Source organism: Ursus arctos, unplaced genomic scaffold (assembly GCF_023065955.2).
Source record: "Ursus arctos isolate Adak ecotype North America unplaced genomic scaffold, UrsArc2.0 scaffold_3, whole genome shotgun sequence".
Lineage (NCBI taxonomy): Eukaryota > Metazoa > Chordata > Mammalia > Carnivora > Ursidae > Ursus > Ursus arctos.
Window position 1 is genome coordinate 59,658,564 of NW_026622985.1, and position 21,529 is coordinate 59,680,092.

The following is a 21,529-nucleotide window of genomic DNA, read 5'->3' on the forward strand; positions in this document are numbered from 1 at the left end:
AATACAGATCCCGGATTCTTTTATTTTCTCTCTGAACAGGAGGAAGAACTTGTAGTGGGGGCAGGTACAGACAGATTTGGTGATGCAGTTCAGGAAGTTTCCCGTCACTTTTTCCTGTGAAATAATCTGCTAATAGAGTTGGGGAAGGTGAAGATTTCTAAGACTGGAGGTTTCAAATTGCCTTGAAAAGTGAAGGGTAGTAGCTTGCTCCTGTGAGGACGTAGCTGGGGACGGGGACCACAGATTCTATAGTGACGCCAGCCTGTGCCTTCACGGGGTTTTCTGTCGCAGTGCTCAGCACCCAACACGATCAAAGCAGATCAAGCTGAACGCCTCTAGATTCGGGGTTTGCCACACAGTTATAAAATCATGATAGTAGGGGCGCCTGGGTGGCACAGCGGTTAAGCGTCTGCCTTCGGCTCAGGGCGTCATCCCGGTGTTATGGGATCGAGCCCCACATCGGGCTCCTCCGCTATGAGCCTGCTTCTTCCTCTCCCACTCTCCCTGCTTGTGTTCCCTCTCTCGCTGGCTGTCTCTATCTCTGTCAAATAAATAAATAAAATCTTTAAAAAAAATAAAAATTATGACAGTAAAACAAAGGAGTCTAGGATCTTGCCAGGAGAGTGGCAGAAATATTAAGAGGGAGATCTAAGCTGGATGGAGAGCTAAGTGAAGAAAAAAGATGACTACTAGTGGAACTCCTAATGAGGATAAAGAATTTGGTGTATTGCGTTTGACAATTTCAAACTCAAGGCCTTCATACAGACCAGCTTTTATTCAACATTTTTATCACCAACTATGCTACACCATAGGGGAATGCGGCTGTAAGAAAATCCCCACCCTCAGAAACAGCGATCATTTTGGAGAAGAGAGCGCCAGTGAGAACACTCAGCAGGACTGGAACGAGCAACAGATCGAGGTAAAAGGTACTAAGATGTGTGAGAAGGGACTCTTCACAGGGTAGGAGGTGATTATCAGGGAAGCATTCATGTAAAAACTCCCCCAAGAAGATCTTAGATACAGAGAGACAGCGACAGGCAGAACAGGGACAGCAAGGCCACGGTGAGTAGAGCAGTGGCACTGGCAAAGGGGCAAAGGCAGCAAGTACAGCAAAAGCCTGATTAGGAGTTAGAGTTTATGGGAAGATAATGTAAGATAAGGCTGTAAAAGTAATTTAAAGTCAAATTACGGAGAGCCTTACCTGTGCTCAAGAATTTGGGACTTTACGGGCAGTGAGAGGCAGCTGGAGCTTGTGAACATGACTAAGATGTGCTCTAGAAGACTGGCAATCCAGAAGGAAATCCGCAACGAAATCCTTACTAAGGCCCAATCCCAGGGCTCTCAACGGGACTGCACAGGACTCACCGGTAGTGCTTCGACAGACACTGGATGGGTCCACCCGCTGGAAACTGCCGCTCATTTTGTCTGGGATGAGGCTCAGGCATTTACAACTATTCCAGAGGAGCCGAATCCGGGGCTGGGGTTGAAAGGCATGGTCTGTTCTGTGTAGTTTATGTTGATACAGTAAGGCGCAAATCAGACAGTAACAAGGGAAAGCCAGATCTATCTCTGTCCATAGAGGATATGTCAAATTCGGGGGGAAAAAAACCACCTGTAACAAGCTAAAGTGACCCAGTAAAATTTAAAAAGCACACCATCACACCATTCCCACACAGAAGAAAAACAGATATTGAATATATACAATTTATTTAATAAATTAATGTCATTCAAAATACAGTGCCAGAACATTATGCAGTCGAACATGCTAGTAATGTTTGTCATGAAGCACCTGTGCTCATGTTAGATTGGCGGCACCCCGCTACTGCTAGTGGTTCCTGGGATTAATGCCAGAGCAGCACTAGTTATCTGCTCGTCTGCACGGCTAGTGCAGAGGATTCCTGAACAGTTCACCTTTCTAATCCTACCCCCCCACACGCACACAACAGGTTAAAAAACAAAACAAAACAAAACACACCCTGACAGCTAATGGATATCTATACACAATCACTCTACAGTAATGCTTGTTATTAAATTAAGATGTAATGACCTGGTTAACCCACTCTAAATCTTTAAGATGGAGAAATACAACAGCAGCAGGTAGTTATATGCATGAGCCAATGTTAATGTAATACAGAAAGTGGAGGCATTTACTGATTAAAGCTCCACACAGACCCGCACAACAAGGGACTAGCAATTCTTATTGCAAGCCCAGCAACTGAAGTCCACACCTGGTAAATGACCAGCTGATTGGAAGACCTGTATTCTAGATAGACAAGTATAAGTTAGTGAAGAGAGAATACATGCACCTAATAGTATAGTTAGACTGATCCTGCAGTCATAGCTTTCCCTGTGCAATACCATAAAATGGAAGATCTTCCTCAACTATAGTATAGGATTTCGACAACATTTCTATACCAACATGGACACTAGTGTTAAGTGCAGCTGAATTAATTACACCGAAAAAAAAAACTGTATTCCAGGACTTCGGAACAGAAGCACAGGAATGAAATACATATACTAAAATAACCTCGGCACAATTTGCGATATACCACACTAGGAACAGGAAACTACTTTAATAAGTGAACTTTTTGATCTGTACATAACACAGGGCTAACAATGTTATTAGATAATCCAGATTCTTATGCTCTCATGATACACGTAGAAGTTTCTCAATTATTGGATAATCTATTTCATATTATGGAAGCATATCTTTCTGTAAGACTCACTGATATATATTATACTGATGCAAATATTAAGTAGGGCATAAAAATAAAATTTATCAAAGATAGATTTTTATGTACTCCTATTTAGTCCTTTCATAGCCTCTCTCGTTTAGCAAAGAAAATGACAAAGCACATACATCAGGCGTGCACTCCCTAACCTTGCCAGCTATACAGGTGGTAGTGCAACCATTTCCCCATCCAGTTCAAACTCCTCAGTCCCATCCGGTGAGAAAAGGTAAGTTGGTGGTTTCCACGGAGATTCTTCAAGGCAGGATGGATAGAGTTTCCCCACAGTGCACCGAAAATCTCTCCCTAGGTCCCACAGTACTCGTTCAGATATATGCTGCCGCAGAGACCAGCGGTCAAGTTCCAGATCATACTGGTAGGTGACATATTTAGCTCTCTCGTTTAAGTGGGTTTCTCGCATAAACACACACAGAGAATTTGAGATCACAACCGCTCTAACACAGGGGTCTGAGTACCTCTTAGCAGGGATGTTGGCTGCCATTTTCCACTCATTTTTATTCACATCATAAATCTCCACAGTTACTGAAGACCCATCTACAGTGCCAGAGGGGAGTCTGATGCCAGAATTGGTAGCAATGTGCAACCCTCCAATATAGAAAATTTTATCACCAAAAGCCGCAGCCGAAGCAAAAGACCTGCTAGTCTGCCTCATGGCCATTTCTACCCATGAATCAGACCTGGGAAAGTAACAGTACATGAGGTTCAGTGTCATCACGTAAATGCAGTCATGAACCACCACCGCCGCACTCCACTGCCAAGCACACGGCAAAGGGCTTACCATCGTCCACTCATCCTTCTCAGTATCGTATCTTTCCACCGTCCTCCGATTAAGTTCTCCACCTACACTGTCTCCTCCAATTGCATAGATATAGCCTTCACAGCAAACCAGAGATGGCTTTATGCGGACAAAAAGCATCGGGGTCTTTGGAAACCAGGTATTTTGCTGTGCATCAAACCAGTAAAAGCAATTCACAGTTCTGAAGGCAGTCTGAAGTTTGCTTGTTTTACTGTGATTTGTTTTTGTGTTTTTCAGAGGAACCTGACCCCCTGCTATATAGATGTCATTATCAGGAGTTACAACGGTCCCAACCTTATGCAGATCGGCTGGTGGGCTGCACAGCTTGTAAACTTTTTCTGCTTGGGGGCTGTAACAGACAGAAGAGTAAAGACTACAAGGATTTTCTGAAGATGCTTCAATGAAAATCATCATCTCCTCTTTAGTCATTCCAAGTCTTGGTTTGAAAAACTTGGGCATAGACTTATAGAGACCTTGAACCACTACAGACTTGTCATTGGGCGGCAAGCCTTGAAACCAAGCTCTCTGTGTTACTTCGGAAAGTGCATCAATTCTGATTTGGCTGAGAACTGAAGACAAATACTGGGATCGTGATTCTGTGTTGTACTCTAGCCACAGCATAGCAGCTTCGCGAACCGTCTCCTCCTTTTCCACATTTAAATTGTCACTACTGAGGATGTCTATGAGCAGGTCATGTGACAGCTGCATGAAAGCTTCCTGGTGGTACACAGCGGTGAACTTGTGCTCTACCATTCTTTTAGCACTTTGTTTTAGTTCCTCACAACTGAACAGATCAGCAAAACTCAACAATCGCACGCAATTCTCTGCATTTATTTTTTTAATTAAGTATTCTCGACAACGTTGTAATACATCTTCTACCTAAAATGGAAAGGATGACAAAGACAAATCTTACTTTTATGTAAAACACAAGGTATTATTAATCAGATCCCTATACTATAGTTTCTATTTTTAGATATGTATGCTTGGGCAAAGAGATAATGCCTCCTAGCGATAAAATTAGAAGACCATGCATAGTTTTACATTTCTGCTACTAGCCCAGTGGCCTACTTAAGTGCCCCATTTAGGAGCTAACAGTGCAACATTACATAGGCTCTTAAAAATAAATGGTCTTAAAGTATGGAAATTTATGCATAACTGAAAAAAACAAAATGGAAACAATGTAGATCACAGTACATAAATGGTTATCATTTATCATAAATTTAACATAAATGATCACTAAGTTGAGCTGGAATCTGGCTTTCTCAACATGGACAAGACAGTACTATAAAACAAGAAAACCATGCACAGTGACTAAGTCCTTATTTGCCTTTCTTATCTAGAGAGAGTATGTAACCAAAGGAATAAATACATTTATATGCAGTTATAAATTACCTACATTTAAATGACCCACCTTAGCTATTCTGTTTCCTAGATTTATTTTTTCTTAAGTAGGAAAAGTACATCTCGGCTGAATCAGAAGTGCTACCTACTCTACTTACTTACTCAGCACCACAGCAAGCTAACGAGAAGCAGTTCACAGCGAGAAGTCAGAGTGCTTAGGCTGGATGGTCAGTACTTAGTATTAGGAAGCTTTACTCCTTTAAGCCTCAGCTTTCTCTCGTATATAATGGGGAGGGCCTGACCTACGATTATAGTAAGGATTAGATGATAACTATGTAGAATACTATCGGGCATAGGAAAACACTACCGTTTTCTGTAGTCAGTAGGGAAAATCATACTGGTAGTCACAAAATGCCCCATCCCTGTCAGGACAGCCCAGTCCAAGGGAGTTCTGTTTTGCATTTGGTAAGCGTATGCACACAGAGTTCATTAACACGGTAAGAAAACAGTTATTAGGAACAGTGTCACTATTTACAGTAATAAAGTACTCTGGAATCCAAATTTCTTAAAATTCCTCAATTTTTTTTTTAGCAATTCTAAAAAATACCTGCTTTGAGTTTCTGGCTCTAAGAAAGATCCTGAAAACTTAAACCACAGAAAGACTGCACACTGTAGGCATTTCCTCCTTCCAGGTCTGGATTTAGGTTATGAATGCCTTCAATTCCAAAGCACCCGGAAGCTACTATGGCCCTCAATGTCCCCAGAGTTGTAGGTACAGTAGGACAGACACTGTATAATTTTACAGGGAAAAAAAGTACAGAATAAAAGGAAGAAAGCTATAGAAAGCATGGACTGAGTTTTGGTTCCCAGAATGTCACCCAGGAGCTGGCGTCCAGTGTCATTCATACTCAATACAGCACACATTTATGAAGGACCTACTAGGTATCAAGACCTGTTCTCCCCAAATACAACCTTTAGTCTCAAGGTTCTCCCCTCAGAGAAACTTTGTTTCTGAAATACAAATTATTTCAAAACAAGAGAGAGGAATGAGGAAAATATTTTTTATATTCCTCTTAATTTATTTTTAAATGTTGAGGGGAAAATAGAGTAAAAAGTTTATCTGTAAATGGATCAATGATCACTTTTTTAGTTTAAATAGTTCTCCTTAATAACTCCATATGGTCACATGGCTAATATAAATATTAAAGTTTGATCATTTCCATAAGAATCTTCAAATTTTCTGTGAAAAGTAGTACCATCAAAAATTAATACATCTCAGGCTTTAGCTGGGGACGCCTGGGTGGCTCAGTCATTAAGCGTCTGCCTTTGGCTCAGGTCATGATCCCAGGGTCCTGGGATCAAGCCCCGCATCGGGCTCCCTGCTCAGTGGGGAGTCTGCTTCTCCCTCTCTCACTCCCCCTGCTTGTGTTCCCTCTCTCGCTGTGTCTCTGTCAAATAAATAAAATCTTAAAAAAAGAAAAAAAAATTGAAGCGATTAATTTAATAAACACTTTCTACTTTTACTTGAAAGCCAAATTCTCAGGTATATTAGAATATGAAACCAGTATGAAATTTTCACCTACCTTTTAATCAAGTTCCCATCATAAGAAGTTTACTGGCTGGTCAAATCCAATTGTTTTTCCCTTATACGTTATTTTTTAATTTATTTATTTAAGGAATCTTTACACCAACACGGGGCCCAAACCCAGGACCCTGACATCAAGAGCTGCCTGTGCTTCCAACTGAGCCAGCCAGGCACCCTCCCTTGCACATTTTAAAAGGAGAAAACTTACCTTCTAAAATCTGCAGTAAAAAATTACATAGCTGTAAGACAACACAGATGAAAGAATGTCTCCTGAAAAAATAAACCACAGTTCATGTACATAACAGGAAAACCTGCTTACCTGCAGGAAGCAAGCAGTTTCATACAGCTGTTCCACAGTGCTGTCATTTACTGCCAAGTTACCCGTGTATGCGTAAGCGATGATTATCTGTAAGGTGGCTGCATCCACATTCCTCAGGTGCACGTGTGTCTGTTTGCTCTCGCTGAGTCCACTCATGAACATGGCCCTACCGGAGAGAGCGAAAACGACGCTTATGGGTTTAGCGTAAAACCAACGTAGACATAAGAAGGAAAACTAGACAACACGGATGTTTACTTAGAGGATTTGCTGAAAAACATGTTATAGGCAAAGCTTTCTAAGGGAGATAACAAAAAAGCATAATTCAATGCCAAAGATATACCAAACTATTCCATTATGCCATTGTGAGTGAAAACATCAAAATTAATTTACTCTCTCTATTCCTACGATGGAATACTGTTCAGCAATAAAAAGGAACTAAGTATCGATGCATCCAACACAGATGAGCCTCCAAAACATGCTCCGTGAAAGGAGCCAGACACAAAAGACCACGGACTGTAGGAGTCCATCTACATGAAATGTCCACCCAAAAAAACAAATACAGAGACAGAAGAGAGATGAGAAGCTACCCAGGACTATTAGGTAAGAACGGTGAGTGACTGTGAAAGGGCACAAAGGTAAGTGAAATGTTTCAAATTAGATGGCAGAGATGGTTTTATGCATCTCTATAAATACACTAAAATTCATTTAATTATACACCTAACATGGGTGGATTTTGTGGATATGTGAATTGTAAGTCAATAAAGCTGTTAAAAATGTCATTCACACAAATGATTTCCTAAAACTATACAGGGCAGTTTCCTAAAAGTCTATTATCTACAGGAGACCACACCAACAAGGCAGTTGGTGGGCAGAGAACACAAAGGAGAACACCCACATACAGGTGAGAGCTGAACAAAACAACGCAAAGAACATTACCGCATGCATACAAGAGCAAACCCGCACGCGACCGCAAGTGGGCATCACAACAGCACCAGCTCAGGCCCCTCAAAGACAAGATGAGGAAAGCCATCAACACGGCTAAACTTGTGAATCGGCAGAACATGACCGTTTTTTCCAGGGGCAGAAGGGCTCATGCAGGACACTGGAAAGCAAACTGGAAAGATGAGTGGCAGTCAGATCACAGAGGACTTTTAAAGGGAGACACAGGAGTCTGAGCTTTTTCTTACGGTGGAGAACACTGAAGGGTTTCGTGCCTGGATTTATAATGTATTCGAGGATGACTACCCTACTGACAGACCTCAAGGGCCAAAGGCTGGAGACAGAAAACGGGCTAGGAGTCTAGTGCAATAATCCAGCAAGAGTAAGAAGAACTTGACCCAGGGGGCAGAAACGGATACAAAAGCCATCACAATGAATCAAGATCTGGTGGATTTTCTGACATACGAAATGGCAGATAGGGAAATAAAGCTACCTGTTTATTTTCAAGTTAAGTGCCTGAAAAAATACTGCTAGTCATTGAGAGAAAAACTGTAAGGTCAAGGAATTGCAAGGTCAAGTTAATCCTGGGAAAAGGGGGAGTTAAATTTTGGATATATTTAAGGTAAGGAAATAATACAATAATCAGTTAAGTACTTAATATTACTGAAACTCTGGAGAAGGCCACGCATTAATACAACAGGCTATGAGTTATTTACAAAGTGACATGTTGAAGCTGAATAAGGTATCCGAGGGGGACTAAAAACTCAAAGAAAAATGCACCCAGAATCCCAATGACCAACCTGAGGTAAAGTTCAATTAGGATAAAAAACGAAAAAAGGACAGAAGGTTGTCCTTATTCCTCATTCTGAGCTACACCAGCGACTACCTAATTGCTTCTGTGGTGTTTGTTACCCTTGATTCCACAGTTTTTGACACCCTACCTCTCTTGTCCTAAGTAGCACAGTACTGGACTGCTGCTGCTTGCTTCTCTGATGAATCTTTCTTGATTCTGGCTCAGATCATGGTCCTGGGATTGAACCCCACATTGAGCTCCATGCTTAGCAGGGAGTCTGCTGGAGATTCTCTCTGCGCCCCCCACCCCCTGCTTGTGCTCACTCGCTCTCAAATAAATAAAAATCTTTGAAAGGGGAGAGCTGATAAGCCTAAGTATTGACTGAATCTATAACCTCCAATTTCCAGTACCATCTAACTAAACCAATAGATGTAAAAAGAAACTGACCATCACAATCATTTCGAAAGCTCTTAAACATTAACAATTCTGAAACTCTAACCCAGACCCACTGAATCAGAACTTCTGGGTTTGAAATCCAAGCATCTCTATAGAAGCACTGAGAAGTCTGATGATCAACCAAGTTCTAGAACCACTATTTGCAAATATGCTAAGCTTTCTAAGAAAATCAACATCTGAAATTGCATGAAAAATCCACAGCTTAACCTGAGACAACTGCAGGCACAGCAAAGACAATTAGTATCGGGGCCTCAGCTTCTGCAATCATCATGAAATGTGTTACATTAAGAAATGCAACATTTCTACACCTTCGTGTATGTTAACCTTAAAAAGTCAACAATAAACCGGTCCTGTCTATAGCTGTCACTCAAGAACGGCACAAATTAACTTTCACCGCTGATCTCCACTTATGGCCACTAATATATGTGGCAGGGTTATACCGGACCACAGTTAGCTCATCTTTATTCACCCTGTCCCTTTCAGGTATTACATAAAAACTCAACCTAAAAGCAGACCACAAATAAAAGAATAAAAGAATTTCTATGCCTTTGCTTCTATTCCTCTCATGAAACGCCTAATAAAGAGAAACGTACCTAAAAAGATTAAAAGTTGCAGAAGATCATAAAAATGTAGTTACGCTTTAAGTAAAGCTATTACAAATCAGCTTCTAAGTTCTGAGGCACAGAGAACAATGTTATTAATTACTAAATATTTAAATCTGGCAAGGAGTCTGGTAAGGCTATAAAAGGTATCATAAATGATAACAATAACCAAGAATGAGAAAACATTTCTGTAAAGGAGATAAAGTCCTTAACATGTATGAACAGCAACAAGGATCCTCTAAAAGTCATCAAGGCTACCCACCTCTATCAACAATGACTGCTCTTTTCTAAATGTAGTATTTTAAAATCTCAGTGGTAAATAAAATTATTCATTTTTCTTTCTCTTTTAATCTTTTTGCCTCCCCATAATTAAAACTTTACCTGAGTTCAACAAATTTCTTGTATTTAAACCTTTGTAAAAACGTCTTTCACCTGTCCTTTATATGCAAGGAAGTGATTTGGCAAGCACTACGCCACTGGAATGGAAAAGTTAAGCAAAACATTAAGACATCTATCTTTTTTTAACTTAAATGTTTAAAATAATTCCTACTAAAACATTAAAATAAGCTAACATTCTGCATTTGAAATTACAAACCAAGCAAGATGAAAGTACTTACCTAAAATAAGAGCTACATGTGGCAAGAACCATCTTATGACAAGGGAATTCAGTGCCCTCAACAATTAACACTATGTCAGTAAACAACTGTTGTTCATAAAACAGTTTTAACTGTTCCAACAAGGACACAGCATATTCAGTATTGATCTGCCTCTCGTCTTGAGTGGACATGACTGTATTCCATTAATATCTCCCGGAACAGATGGGGAAAGTCAGTCTTACTGATGGAAGGTCAAGTGAATGCTTCAGAAGTAAAAAAAGGAGAAACTCTGCTTGCTGTTATCTGCAGCATTCAGAATCAACACTGGCACACTCGCTAATGAATAATATCTTGTCATACGCTCCGAATCACTCCTAGGTCATCCTGTGTTAATTAGGTTCTTCAGCTCTTCAACAGGGTCTGCAGCCGTCTTGCTCAAATTTGCAATTGTTGTGCAGCTCATGAGTTAAAGAGAGTAACACACGAGGTAGATTTTGTGGTGACATCCTATGTTCTGTGAATCCTCTGGAGTAACAAAAAAAAAAAAAAGGTCAGAGTATCTAGGCCAGTACATTTTTAGGATACAATACTTAAAATGGCAGATTTAAATATATATTTATTTGAAGTTCAACTAAAGACATTTCCAGAAAAATGAAGCATGAGAAAAGGGACATCTCTTCAAAATATAAACATTCTAGAAAATAAGGAACACATCAATAAGCACATATTTTTTAAGTTATTTAAAAATAAAGAATTTAAATTACCAGCAAAGCCAAATCTCCTAGTTCTTTGTTTATTGGCAACACAGGACCATAATTTAAGAGGAAAAAAAAAAAAACCAAAACACAAGAAACCCCTTTCTCCTTGCATAGAGAATCTCATTTTGGGGATATATTCTAAATGTGCTTATAAAGGTTTTATGTTTAATTTAAATTACTTAAACTATATGGTAAATAGATTCCATTAGTTTATTTCCAAAGTATATACTATGTTTTTTTATACGTGTAGTTCAGTCCAGTAAGAGAAGTATAAGCAATATATCTTTGTATGGTGGTTCCTTCCTAGAAATTTTTGAGTATACAATTTTACTGGGAAAAAAACAAAACTTTTTTAAACTAAACAAGATAAAGAGACGTGTGTTCCTACATGGAAGACTCCATATTATACAAATATGAATGCTCTCCAAAATGTGTAAATTTAATACAAATCCAATCTAAATCCTATTTGCAGAAGGTTTATCTAGAAGAATGCACAGAAGTTGCCAGGATATTTGAGGGCAAGGGAGGGCAAGTTTTTCCTCATGATTCTTATCAAATATTAAAATGTATTACAAATCTACAATAAGCCCAAGTAAATATAAGAAATTAGATACGATAAACACTGGCATTTTGAAATGGAAGACTGGCTTATTTCAACAAATAATGTTGGTACAACTCGCTAACCACTTGAAAGGAAAAAAAATCCCTAGGTTTTAGTTATATTGCATACCATTCGTTAAAAGAAAGTATGGCTGAATTTAAATTTAAATTTTTATTTGGAAATCAGTAATTACAACATATAGCAAAGGAGTTACAAATCAGGAAAAGAGGTAAAACCCATACAGAATTACTAAATAGCTAAAAACTATCACTTCTTTCCTAATTAGATGACTCTTAGTTCCCATAATCAGAAAACAAGTACTACTCACATGAAACCTATAAATGATACCGTGATTGGAACCATTAACACTTTTCTCACAAAGTCTCTCCCATATGTCAAAGAGAAGATCACATTGTACTTCCTGCCAAACTATACTATTACACGAACTGCTAACTTGATATACACTGTCAAATTTCCAGCCAACTTAACTCTGAACGTAACTAAAACAGGTGCGAAGGCAGACTGAGACTTTGGGTCATTTAAGGTAATGACTTTGCTCTTACAGATCTCAAAGTCACACTATAAATCTAATCTACTACAACCTCTAAGGCCAATAATACCTAAAATCACTGGCTATTTTCACTTACCAATGATGCAAGATCCAGTGTTAGTAAGGCTGTGGGAAAATGAGTATTCTTACACAGAAGTGTAAGCCAATTCATACCTACAAGTCTTTATTCAAAACCCTTAGAGCTAGGTATGTTCTGGAATTTAGAATTTTTCAGGTTCTATAGAAGTAATGTGGTATATATCTCATACGTTACAGGACTCGCTCAAGAAGTCCGGTGCAGCACTCCATAACTGAACATATTACGCTCTTCTCTGTGGGAAATATAAAGTGTGAAAATAATACTAGAAATAGCCTCATGTTACTTCAGGTTGAGTTTTGTTCGTTTCTTTTAAAACTTGATTTTAAGAGCTTTCTGAATTTCAGAATTGCAAGTGAACTCTTCAGGAAGCGTAATATCTGGCCCCGTAAATGTTGAGTATCTCAAGCTATCGGTTCTACCTCTCGAAATTTATCTTACAGAAATGCATGCATGGATAAACTGAAAGTCCTAACCCTAGCTGCAAGACCCAAAATTGTCCTCATCCATATTTAAGCCAGGTGACAGCAACTGGCAGCCAGGGCCAGGATGGATTTGGATCACACTGCTAGACACCAGAATGCCTGCAGACTAGCTGGAAGACTCACTCTGGTCATTTCTTTTAACCTCATACTATGACTTGATTTGTTCTAGTGACTTGATTTTTTGCTGTGACTTTTTTAGGCCCCATTTAATTTGTTATGTCTGGGTTTTACTAGGTTTGATTTTTTTTTTTTAATCATACCCATGAAACTATACTAAAACAAGTGAAGTCTGCTTTTATAAAATTACACAGTGAGCCAACTTTATGGAATCCTCATTATGACTGCTTTATGCAACCCTATTTCCCACCCCTTACTTTGTAATCTAGGGTTCATTTTCTTCCTGATAAGGTGATTTTTATTTACAATATCTTAATATTAAAATAAGCAGAAAAGTCATTTATATCAAGTAATTAAGTTTAATAATTTAAACAGATCCGTACCTAGTACAATTCAAAATAAAGCTGTCACTTCTCAGAGCATGGACTTCAAAATACATTAACTAAAAACGTGAAAACGTGCAAAGTTTAAAAGGATCAACCAACAACCTTCAAATGCCTGTAACGTGAACATTTACTATAACAAGATTCCTTCTCTCCCGAAAACAAAACTTGAAATCAATATCCTAAAAATATTTTATAAAGTCTGTACTGTATTAATTACAAGTGATGTGACATATTTTATGAATTTTCCCTTTTTGATAAATATATTACATCACATACCATTCTGTTATACCTAAAATTAGCTTCAAAGTAAGTCACACACCCTGTTATCTGCACAAGTTAGCACCCACAGACTAAATCCCAGGTATCAAGGAATTATTTAATTTTCTATCACAAATTAATGGCTACTTAAATTTAACTCAACAAATGTTTACTGAATATTCAGTAAGTGCTGGTCATTGTACTGTAAGTACTCAGACTGAAAGTTGCCAACCCCTAGAGCTCCAAAATACCATATACATTTATTCTTACTACAGAAGACAGCCCAAACCATGATTATCATTTAAAAAGTTTTAAAAACCAGTTACTCTAGACAAAAGCTAAAAAGGCAGTGGTAAATAGGTCAAAGAAGTTGGGTATAAGAAATGTTTTTCTTGGGGCGCCTGGGTAGCGCAGTCGTTAAAGCGTCTGCCTTCGGCTCAGGGCGTGATCCTGGCGTACCGGGATCGAGTCCCACATCAGGCTCCTCCGCTAGGAGCCTGCTTCTTCCTCTCCCACTCCCCCTGCTGTGTTCCCTCTCTCACTGGCTGTCTCTCTGTCACATAAATAAATAAAATCTTTAAAAAAAAAAAAAAGAAATGTTTTTCTTAAAATCTAGCTGTTTTGGGATGCCTGGGTGGCTCAGTTGGTTAAGCATCCCAGCATCTGCCTTCGGCTCAGGTCATGACCCCAGGGTCCTGGGACCAAGCCCCACATCAGGCTTCTTGCTCATCGGAGAGGCTGCTTCTCCCTCTGCCTGCCACTCCCCATGCTTGTGCTCTGACAAATAAATATAACTTAAACAAACCTAGCTGTCTCGATCTTTCATTTCCAAACTTCTGATAACACAAGAACAAGAAATTTTATTCTTTATCATAAGAAAAACTATGATACAAGTAAAATGAGCAAAGAAGGTAGCTCGCACTTGGCTCCACTAGGAACAGTGGAGAAAGAGGAAAGCTTATTGAAAGGGAAAGCTTATTAAAGAGGAAAGAGGAAAAGCTTATTGAAGACCTTTTTAAGCCTTCTGAATTTTATTAACATATGCAATGATTATCTAATTTAAAAAAATAAACTTTTAAAGGGTATACTACTTTCTCCTATCACACAGACAAAATATTCTAGGTGCTTTGCAAGCTATAAAGTCTCTGTCCCAAATACTTAATTCTGTTGTTGTAACCTCAAAGCAGCAAAAGACAGTATGTAAACAAATGGAAACACTGTGTTTCAATAAAACTTATTTCGGAAAACAGGCTGCAGGCCACATGCACCAATCTCTGCTTCAGACTGCTTCCTGATCAAATACTAAGAGTCTGCAATTAAAATGCATAGTTGTTTTTCCTAGAATATTTTCCCTTTAAATCACAAAAACAGGGGAAAAGCACAAGCCTTAAATACTTAAAAGTTGAAGTAAATGTAATTCTTAATCTAACCTGTATATATTCCATTTTTCTTTTCAGCTAAAATAGTTTAACAACTGTTACCTAATCACACAACTAACTGCTTTCCCCACCTACTGCAGGTTCAGTGAATTTCTGAAACAACTTTCTCTTTTATGTAGTGTGAGTACTCTTTATTAAGGTTAAAAACATAAAGGACATTCCTCTACAAGATAATCTGTTGGGAAAAAAAAAAGAGAAAAAACTATTATAGAGTCAAAAACACAACCTATTTTCTATCTCATCAACTACAACAATAACTACATACATTTGAAAAACACAAGATGTATAAGAGACAATTTCTGTGTAAAGAGATATGCTTTAAAATCCTGTATTTTAAAGCTGGTCATTAGAATATCAGAACATATTTCAAAATGAAAAATGCCAACTAGAGTAAGAATTAAATGGGAGTTGTACAAACACAATATAATGAAATTCAGAATCTAATAAGGCACAATGTACTTGGATATTGGACACTGGGTATTCTAACTTTCTAAGTTATGCGCTCAATTCAATGTTTTTACTGATGCGCTTGATGGCAAATAACAGCATTGAATAACTTTAGAATGCCACATACAGGATGAGATCCTTTCTTCTAATTCTCTACCCACTGCCTTTCTGCAAAATATTAGGTGACAAAGTCCAACTTATTTTTAAATCTAAGGGCTAACTATAAAAGTAGGAAATTTATAAATTATGACCAAAAGAAAAAAGAACAAAAATGGTTCTAATACATTTTGTCTCTATTGAATGAATTCCACCACACGAAATAGTTCCAAAACAAACACTGCTATTAAAGTGATCAGGATTAAATCAGTCAGCAATCCAGATTAATATACACAATTCTATTTAAAAATCTGAAACACCTCTTATGGGAACTTATTCCAACAGGTTTTCCTCAAATAATCAATATGACTATAAAATAATACCACAAAAAAGGTGCTTAAGCCCTCAGGCTTCAAAAGCCAAAATATGCCCAAAACTGTATCTACAAAGAAAATCTACACAAAGCAAATACTGTTAATAGTCACAATTAAAAAATAGTAACAATAAATTGTATATCTATTTTTACAGATTCTTAACACTGATATTAAAGGAATAGAAACCAAGACTAACTGGAGAAAGGCATGAAAGGTTGAAATTTTAAAAAAATAATTCCAAACACTCTTAAAGATTTCAGAGGTTGATGGCAGATTTTATTGGGGAGTGGGGAGGTGTCTAATTTCACTCTGAAACCTAGTTTTTAATCCCACAGGTGTGTCATCTGTAGCACCCTTCCACTGAGGAGCTACAGGAACACAAAAGCAGAGCAAGCTTTTCCAATGTTAACCAGGCAAAACCTGGAAGATTAGGAAAGAATAAAGTACTAAACAACTGCAGAATGTGAAAATGAGACTGATGAGCAATTAACTGAGCTTTGTATGTTAAATGAAATAAAAAGATGGGAAGGAGGTTGCCCACAAGGAGTGCACCGAAATTATGTAAATGATGAAGTAACGACAGAGAGGAGGGGCAGCGGACTGTAGGTCATCATCTGTACGAAGCACTTTCCAGTTGTATATCATTAACTTAGATGGCGCTGCATCTCTCAATGCCACAAACGCCAATACAGAACATAGAAAACTTTTCTTGGAAAGGACCCAAGGCATTCTGAATGTCAAGTTATTGCCAAAAAATTAAGAGCCTGAACTGTGGAGCTGTGAAAGCCCAATTCTTCAACTTACTAGTTGTGTGACCTTTCATAAGTTACTTACTTTCTGTGCCACAGTATGCTAATCTAGAAAATGTAAGATAAAAATAGAACTCTTCTCAATGAGTTGATTAAAAGAATTTCATGAAGATCACAGGACAGTGCCCGACACATTACAATACTACATAAACATCTGCATTGTATTTATTAATGCACTCACTGGCCAGGCTGTTTGTGGCACTTTCCCAACTCCTGAATCTCCACACCTGTACCAGGTCCAGGCGTCCCAATTACAAGGTCTCAGCACCCAAACACAGTTCTCTTTTTACCCTGGGTGAAAGGGACCTTAGACACTCATTTAAAGATTTAGGGAGTATTTTGATGGTACAGATCATGAAACAAACCGGCTCAACAAAGACTAATTTTGAAAAGGCTGATGCCAGCGCAGAAATAACTAAAGGAGAACCAGGAAGCACCGGTGACAAACCAGAACATTGTACATATCAATAAAGCGATAGGTTTCTCTGTATGGAGGACAAAATATTGGTGCCAGCCAGTTTGCTTTCAAGTTATCAAAAGCATCCTAACAGTTGAGAACGTCTAGAAAACTACTCAGTCTTTAGACTATCAACCACTACACAAACAGAATTTTTTGGAGTTGCGACAAACATGAATTAAAAAACAAACACCTTGCCTTTTGAAGAATTTATCAAGTTTGATAAATTTCAGTATAGCTTCCCCTACTCTAACCAAATTCAGATCTCAGGTCTATTCTTATGTTCTTCATTTCCAACCACACTGAAAAGTCTACAGGGCTCCATCAAGAAAATTCAGATCACAAATATAAGCTTCAGTACTACATTATGATTAGGAAGTTATTTCACTTTAAAAAAATTAAACAAGAACAACAACAAAAAATTAAACAAGACCATAAAGGAGATGCCACCTGTGATAGAATAATCCTATGAGTATAGTATGTCCTTTTATTTTGGATATCACTTTTCATTTTTCCTCTCCGCTCTGCAGTGACTTAAGAAAGCTGGAGAAATACAAGCTAAAGCAAAACTGACCTTAACGTTCTCACTGGGGTTTCATTTTCCACCAAGTCAATGATTTTTTCAATCACAATAGCAGATGAAAATATTTCCCAGACATTCAAACATACTGGTGTGGTCATTAAGGGCACAGCCAGTTAACAATGATTATGACTACTGAAGTTTCTCAGTTTCTTCCAAAAAAAAAAAAAAGTAAACTGAGGAATATTTAGAATCCTTTGCCTACCACGGAAGCTACTGCATGTCACCACTTGCCAGAGGTATCGAAGTGGAGCAAAGAAAGCCAAGAGTTTTAAAAGCTTCTCTCATTAAATTACATTTTCTCCAAACCTACAACAATCCCTTCTTCCCACACTGAGGAAATCTAGGTACTGCAAATTCCTGGTAAGAGAACCAGGAGCAATCTTCAAATATTTAAAAAATTACGTTCAATCAACCTGTCATTTCTAATACTGAGTTACTTAAATATTACTTGCTCTATTCCAACTCCACAAAACTGAAAACGGTAAGACTGAGATATAATGAAGAAGTTCGACATTTTCATTCATGTATTTTATGACCGTAGGACAAATCCTTTTTCCTGGTCTTAGGAAGCTGGGCAATAAGAAAAACAACTCTTGTCCAAATGTATAAAATCTTCTGGCTTTTCAGACTACATTCAAATTTCTAGAATTTCAGTGTTCAATGTCTGAATCTTATGAAATAGCTCATTATTTCCATTCACCAACAGAAAGAAAATCTACAGAATTGTGTGGACTTAGGAACTATGACCGGGCTATTCCCACCCACCTCCTTATAGGCCCCATGAATAACTTAACAGACTTTAGGCTTCCTATCCTAGCAAACAAAAAGGGGAGAAGAGTTAACACTTTAAACTCTTCCTACAAAACTCCGTCTAGAGGAAACAGCACTAGGTGGAAAAGTGTGGACTCTAAGACATGCTCAACAGAAATGTCATAGTCCTTTATAGTTTACCGACAGACTTCTGGAGGATTTCAGGACCCAAACTAAAGAAAGGGGTTTCAACTAGCACTAGACCAACGTAGGATCAAAGTGAGTAAGTAAGCTTAACACTAGTTAGCAGCCAGATGAAAAGAGCAAATTTCCACATCATCAAGACTAAAAAACAACGGACGGGTCTGACATTTCAATTTACTTTAGGTCGGGGGGGGGGGGGGGAACCTTCTGAAAAAACGTTACCAAAGGTTAACTAAAATAAGTCACAATCGCAAGAGATTTGAAGCCCACATTACCCAAATTCAGGCAAAAATTCACAACTCAGAGTGAAGGAGGAAAAAAAAAACCCCTATTAATTAGTTGCCTCAATAGAAGAAAATACAATTTTGGTCAGACCACATCGCTGATAGGGTTTTGTTTCTGAATGCCTGAATGCTCAGTGAGCCAGACTTACAGATTCATGTATAAACAACACGTGACCAGTCCTGTACCCTACATTTTTATAAGGCTAAGTGATATAGAAGATAAACATTACAAACATGCCCTTTTAAAGTTATTTTACATTTTGGATTTTCTGTTTTCACTTGAAGGGACCAGAGTGGTAACAGACAATTCTAGAGATCTGTAGACCATGAAGTGTGTATTCCTCTCCCTTTGAGGTGGCTGTAAAACAAGACCCTAGATCGCTAAACTGGGGGGGAGGGGGGGGAGGCGTGAGAAGACGTTAACTCCGAATAACTGCTCCAAATCAAACCAAGGGATATTCTTACACTTCACGGTTTGTCAATTCATGGGGAGAGGGAGGTGGTCGAGTTCAAGTAAGTTAACGATTTCAGTCTAAAGTAAACACGAACACAATTTTGTTTCAAAGGGCAGCTTCTGCTTTCTTTTTTAAATCGTTAGATCATAATGGGATCTCTGTTCATCTACACATCTCTTGCTTACTTAAGATGTACCGGGAAAGAAAAAAAATGCAAGGAAGGGCTTGCCCTTCTCCGGCCCACCGTCTCGCGAACCCGTCGCGATGCGTTAAGGCAAAGGGCTTTATTTTGGCAAGGGCGGGCGCCAGCCGGGGCCAAGGCGCCGCCCGGGAGACCCGCGGCCGGAAACGCCCCCGCGAGCGGCGCAGCCCGCCGCCCCTGCCCCACACACCGGCCCGGCGCCGGGCTGCGGAGGGGCCGCCGCAGGGTGCGGAGGGCGGCGCCGGCTGCCCGCGCCCCTCCCCCCGCCCGCGGCGGAAACGTCTCTGGTTTGAAAGATGCCGCCGCCGCACCCCCGCCCGCGGAGCCACAAAGGGCCGACCCCCTCCCACCGCTGTCCTCCTCCCCCAATTCCTCCACAGGTCCTCCCGGGCTCCCCCCGCCCGCCCTTCCCTCTCGCCCGGCGCTGGCGACGCCTGCTCACCCGTGTCCCCAGGTCCCGAGGATACGGCTCCGGTGCGGCCGGTGGCGCCGAAAACACTGGGCCCCTCGGGCGCGGCGGCGGGGGCGTGGCCCTCCCGCCGAGGCCAGAGCCGGGGTCTCGCCTCCGCCTCCCCCGAGGAACCCTGGCGCCGCCGCCTTGTCTTCCTTCCGGCTTCCCCTCGCGCCCTCCTTCGGCCGGTCCGTCCTGCGCGGAAAGCAGCGTCCTCTGCGGGCGCCGCCGCACGCTCCTCAGGGCCCGACCACCGCCAGACTCCTCCCCCGGGAACCGCGCCGCCGGGCCGCGAGACGCCCGGCTCGCCGCTCCCGCCCCGCCCCTGCGGCGCGCGCTCGCCCCCTTCGCGGGCCCTGTCTGCGGCCCGGGAACGCGCGGGCAGCGGACCGTGGGCCAGCCTTCACCAGGTTTCAATTCCCGCCGCTCGCGCCCGCCTAGCGGCACAAGCGGCAATTTTGCAGTTTCCCGGGTTCTTGAGGACCCCCCTTTTCCCCCGCCCTTACCCTAGCTTCCCCCGCCCTTTTCCTTTGCTGGATCCCACCGGAAAGCCAAAACAATTGGGTCCGCGCAAGCGCGAAAAAGGAAGCGGAAAGAGGAGGAAGGGAGGGGGCGGTGCGAGGCGACGGGGAGGCGCTTTTGGGGGGGTTTCCCGGAGAAGGTCAGCAGATAGCCCGCGGAGGGCGCGTGCGCGGCGAGGTGGTCGCCCCCGAGACGCGCGGGCCTCGGGCGCGGGAGGGTTCCAGCTTAGCCTGGCAAAGGGAGAGGCCCTAGAAATTCAGTGCTAGGAAACGCAGACACCAAAGCACCAAATTTTATGCTGTAGGCTGTTTTTTCCCCCTTGAAGCACAGAAATGTTCAGGCTGGGTCAGGAATTGGGAATGAAGACGGCTAGACAATATCAGACCACGGGAAGAAGGGGAGACGTTGGGTGGCTGGCTGAGTGGGCTTTGTCTCCTCAGCCCCTGCTCTCCAAAATGCGCCTTCCACTTTCAGAGCATGTTCGGCTTTCCCGATTTCATCTGGAAAGTCTTCTGTCCCGGTCTTTCAAGGCCAAGGAAAACCTCAAAGCAGCTCCTGAAAGGGCCCGCATTTCGGGGGAGGGAACCGTTGTCAGGGTGCGGAGTGGGGGGGCAGCTGTATACGAATCCCTCAGATAGGTTTGTGCTGCAATGCGGCGGCTACCTGCTCCCCCACCCCACCCCCAGCAAGTTCCAAAGGAGCGCATTCAGCTTCACAAGCTAAGCCTTTGTAGCAGCAGATGGCTGTGGCCCACGCTGGTTTGGTTAACTTGGTACAGCTCGCTAGCAAGCTGAAAGTTGTAGATTTGCTCTTTCGTTTGATAGAAGTTATTCATGGATGCAGAATTGTCAGGAATGCCCACACAGACTTCACCTACCTTTGTAATTTACACTCTCGGCACAAACCCAATCTGGAATATGACTAATTATAAACTAAAAGTCTTTACGTTACCAAAAAGCCTCTTCCTGTAGGCTAGGTTAGATCAACTGAATGCGCGCCAGGATGTGTGTATTTGGGAAGACTGGTA

General features: G+C 40.7%; 1 protein-coding gene across 1 annotated transcript; it reads right to left on the minus strand.

The window, feature by feature from the left end:
* Positions 1–1,690: 1,690 nt before the first annotated feature.
* KBTBD2 (kelch repeat and BTB domain containing 2) lies at positions 1,691–20,264 on the minus strand. Its single transcript, XM_026508886.4, has 4 exons — positions 19,972–20,264; positions 10,199–10,702; positions 6,792–6,957; positions 1,691–4,425 (listed from the first exon to the last, which is right to left on the minus strand). Exons 2-4 carry the CDS (start codon positions 10,366–10,368, stop codon positions 2,890–2,892), a joined length of 1,872 nt encoding a protein of 623 aa, XP_026364671.1. The 5' UTR covers positions 10,369–10,702; positions 19,972–20,264; the 3' UTR covers positions 1,691–2,889.
* Between the last annotated feature and the right edge of the window lie 1,265 nt (positions 20,265–21,529).

Coding starts and splice junctions, on each gene's coding strand:
- KBTBD2 (XM_026508886.4), bottom strand. CDS start 10,368: ATGTCCACTCAAGACGAGAGGCAGATCAATACTGAATATGCTGTGTCC. Junction 6,958..10,198: donor ACATGTAGCTCTTATTTTAG/GTAAGTACTTTC, acceptor TCTCTCCGGTAG/GGCCATGTTCATGAGTGGAC. Junction 4,426..6,791: donor AAACTGCTTGCTTCCTGCAG/GTAAGCAGGTTT, acceptor TTTCCATTTTAG/GTAGAAGATGTATTACAACG.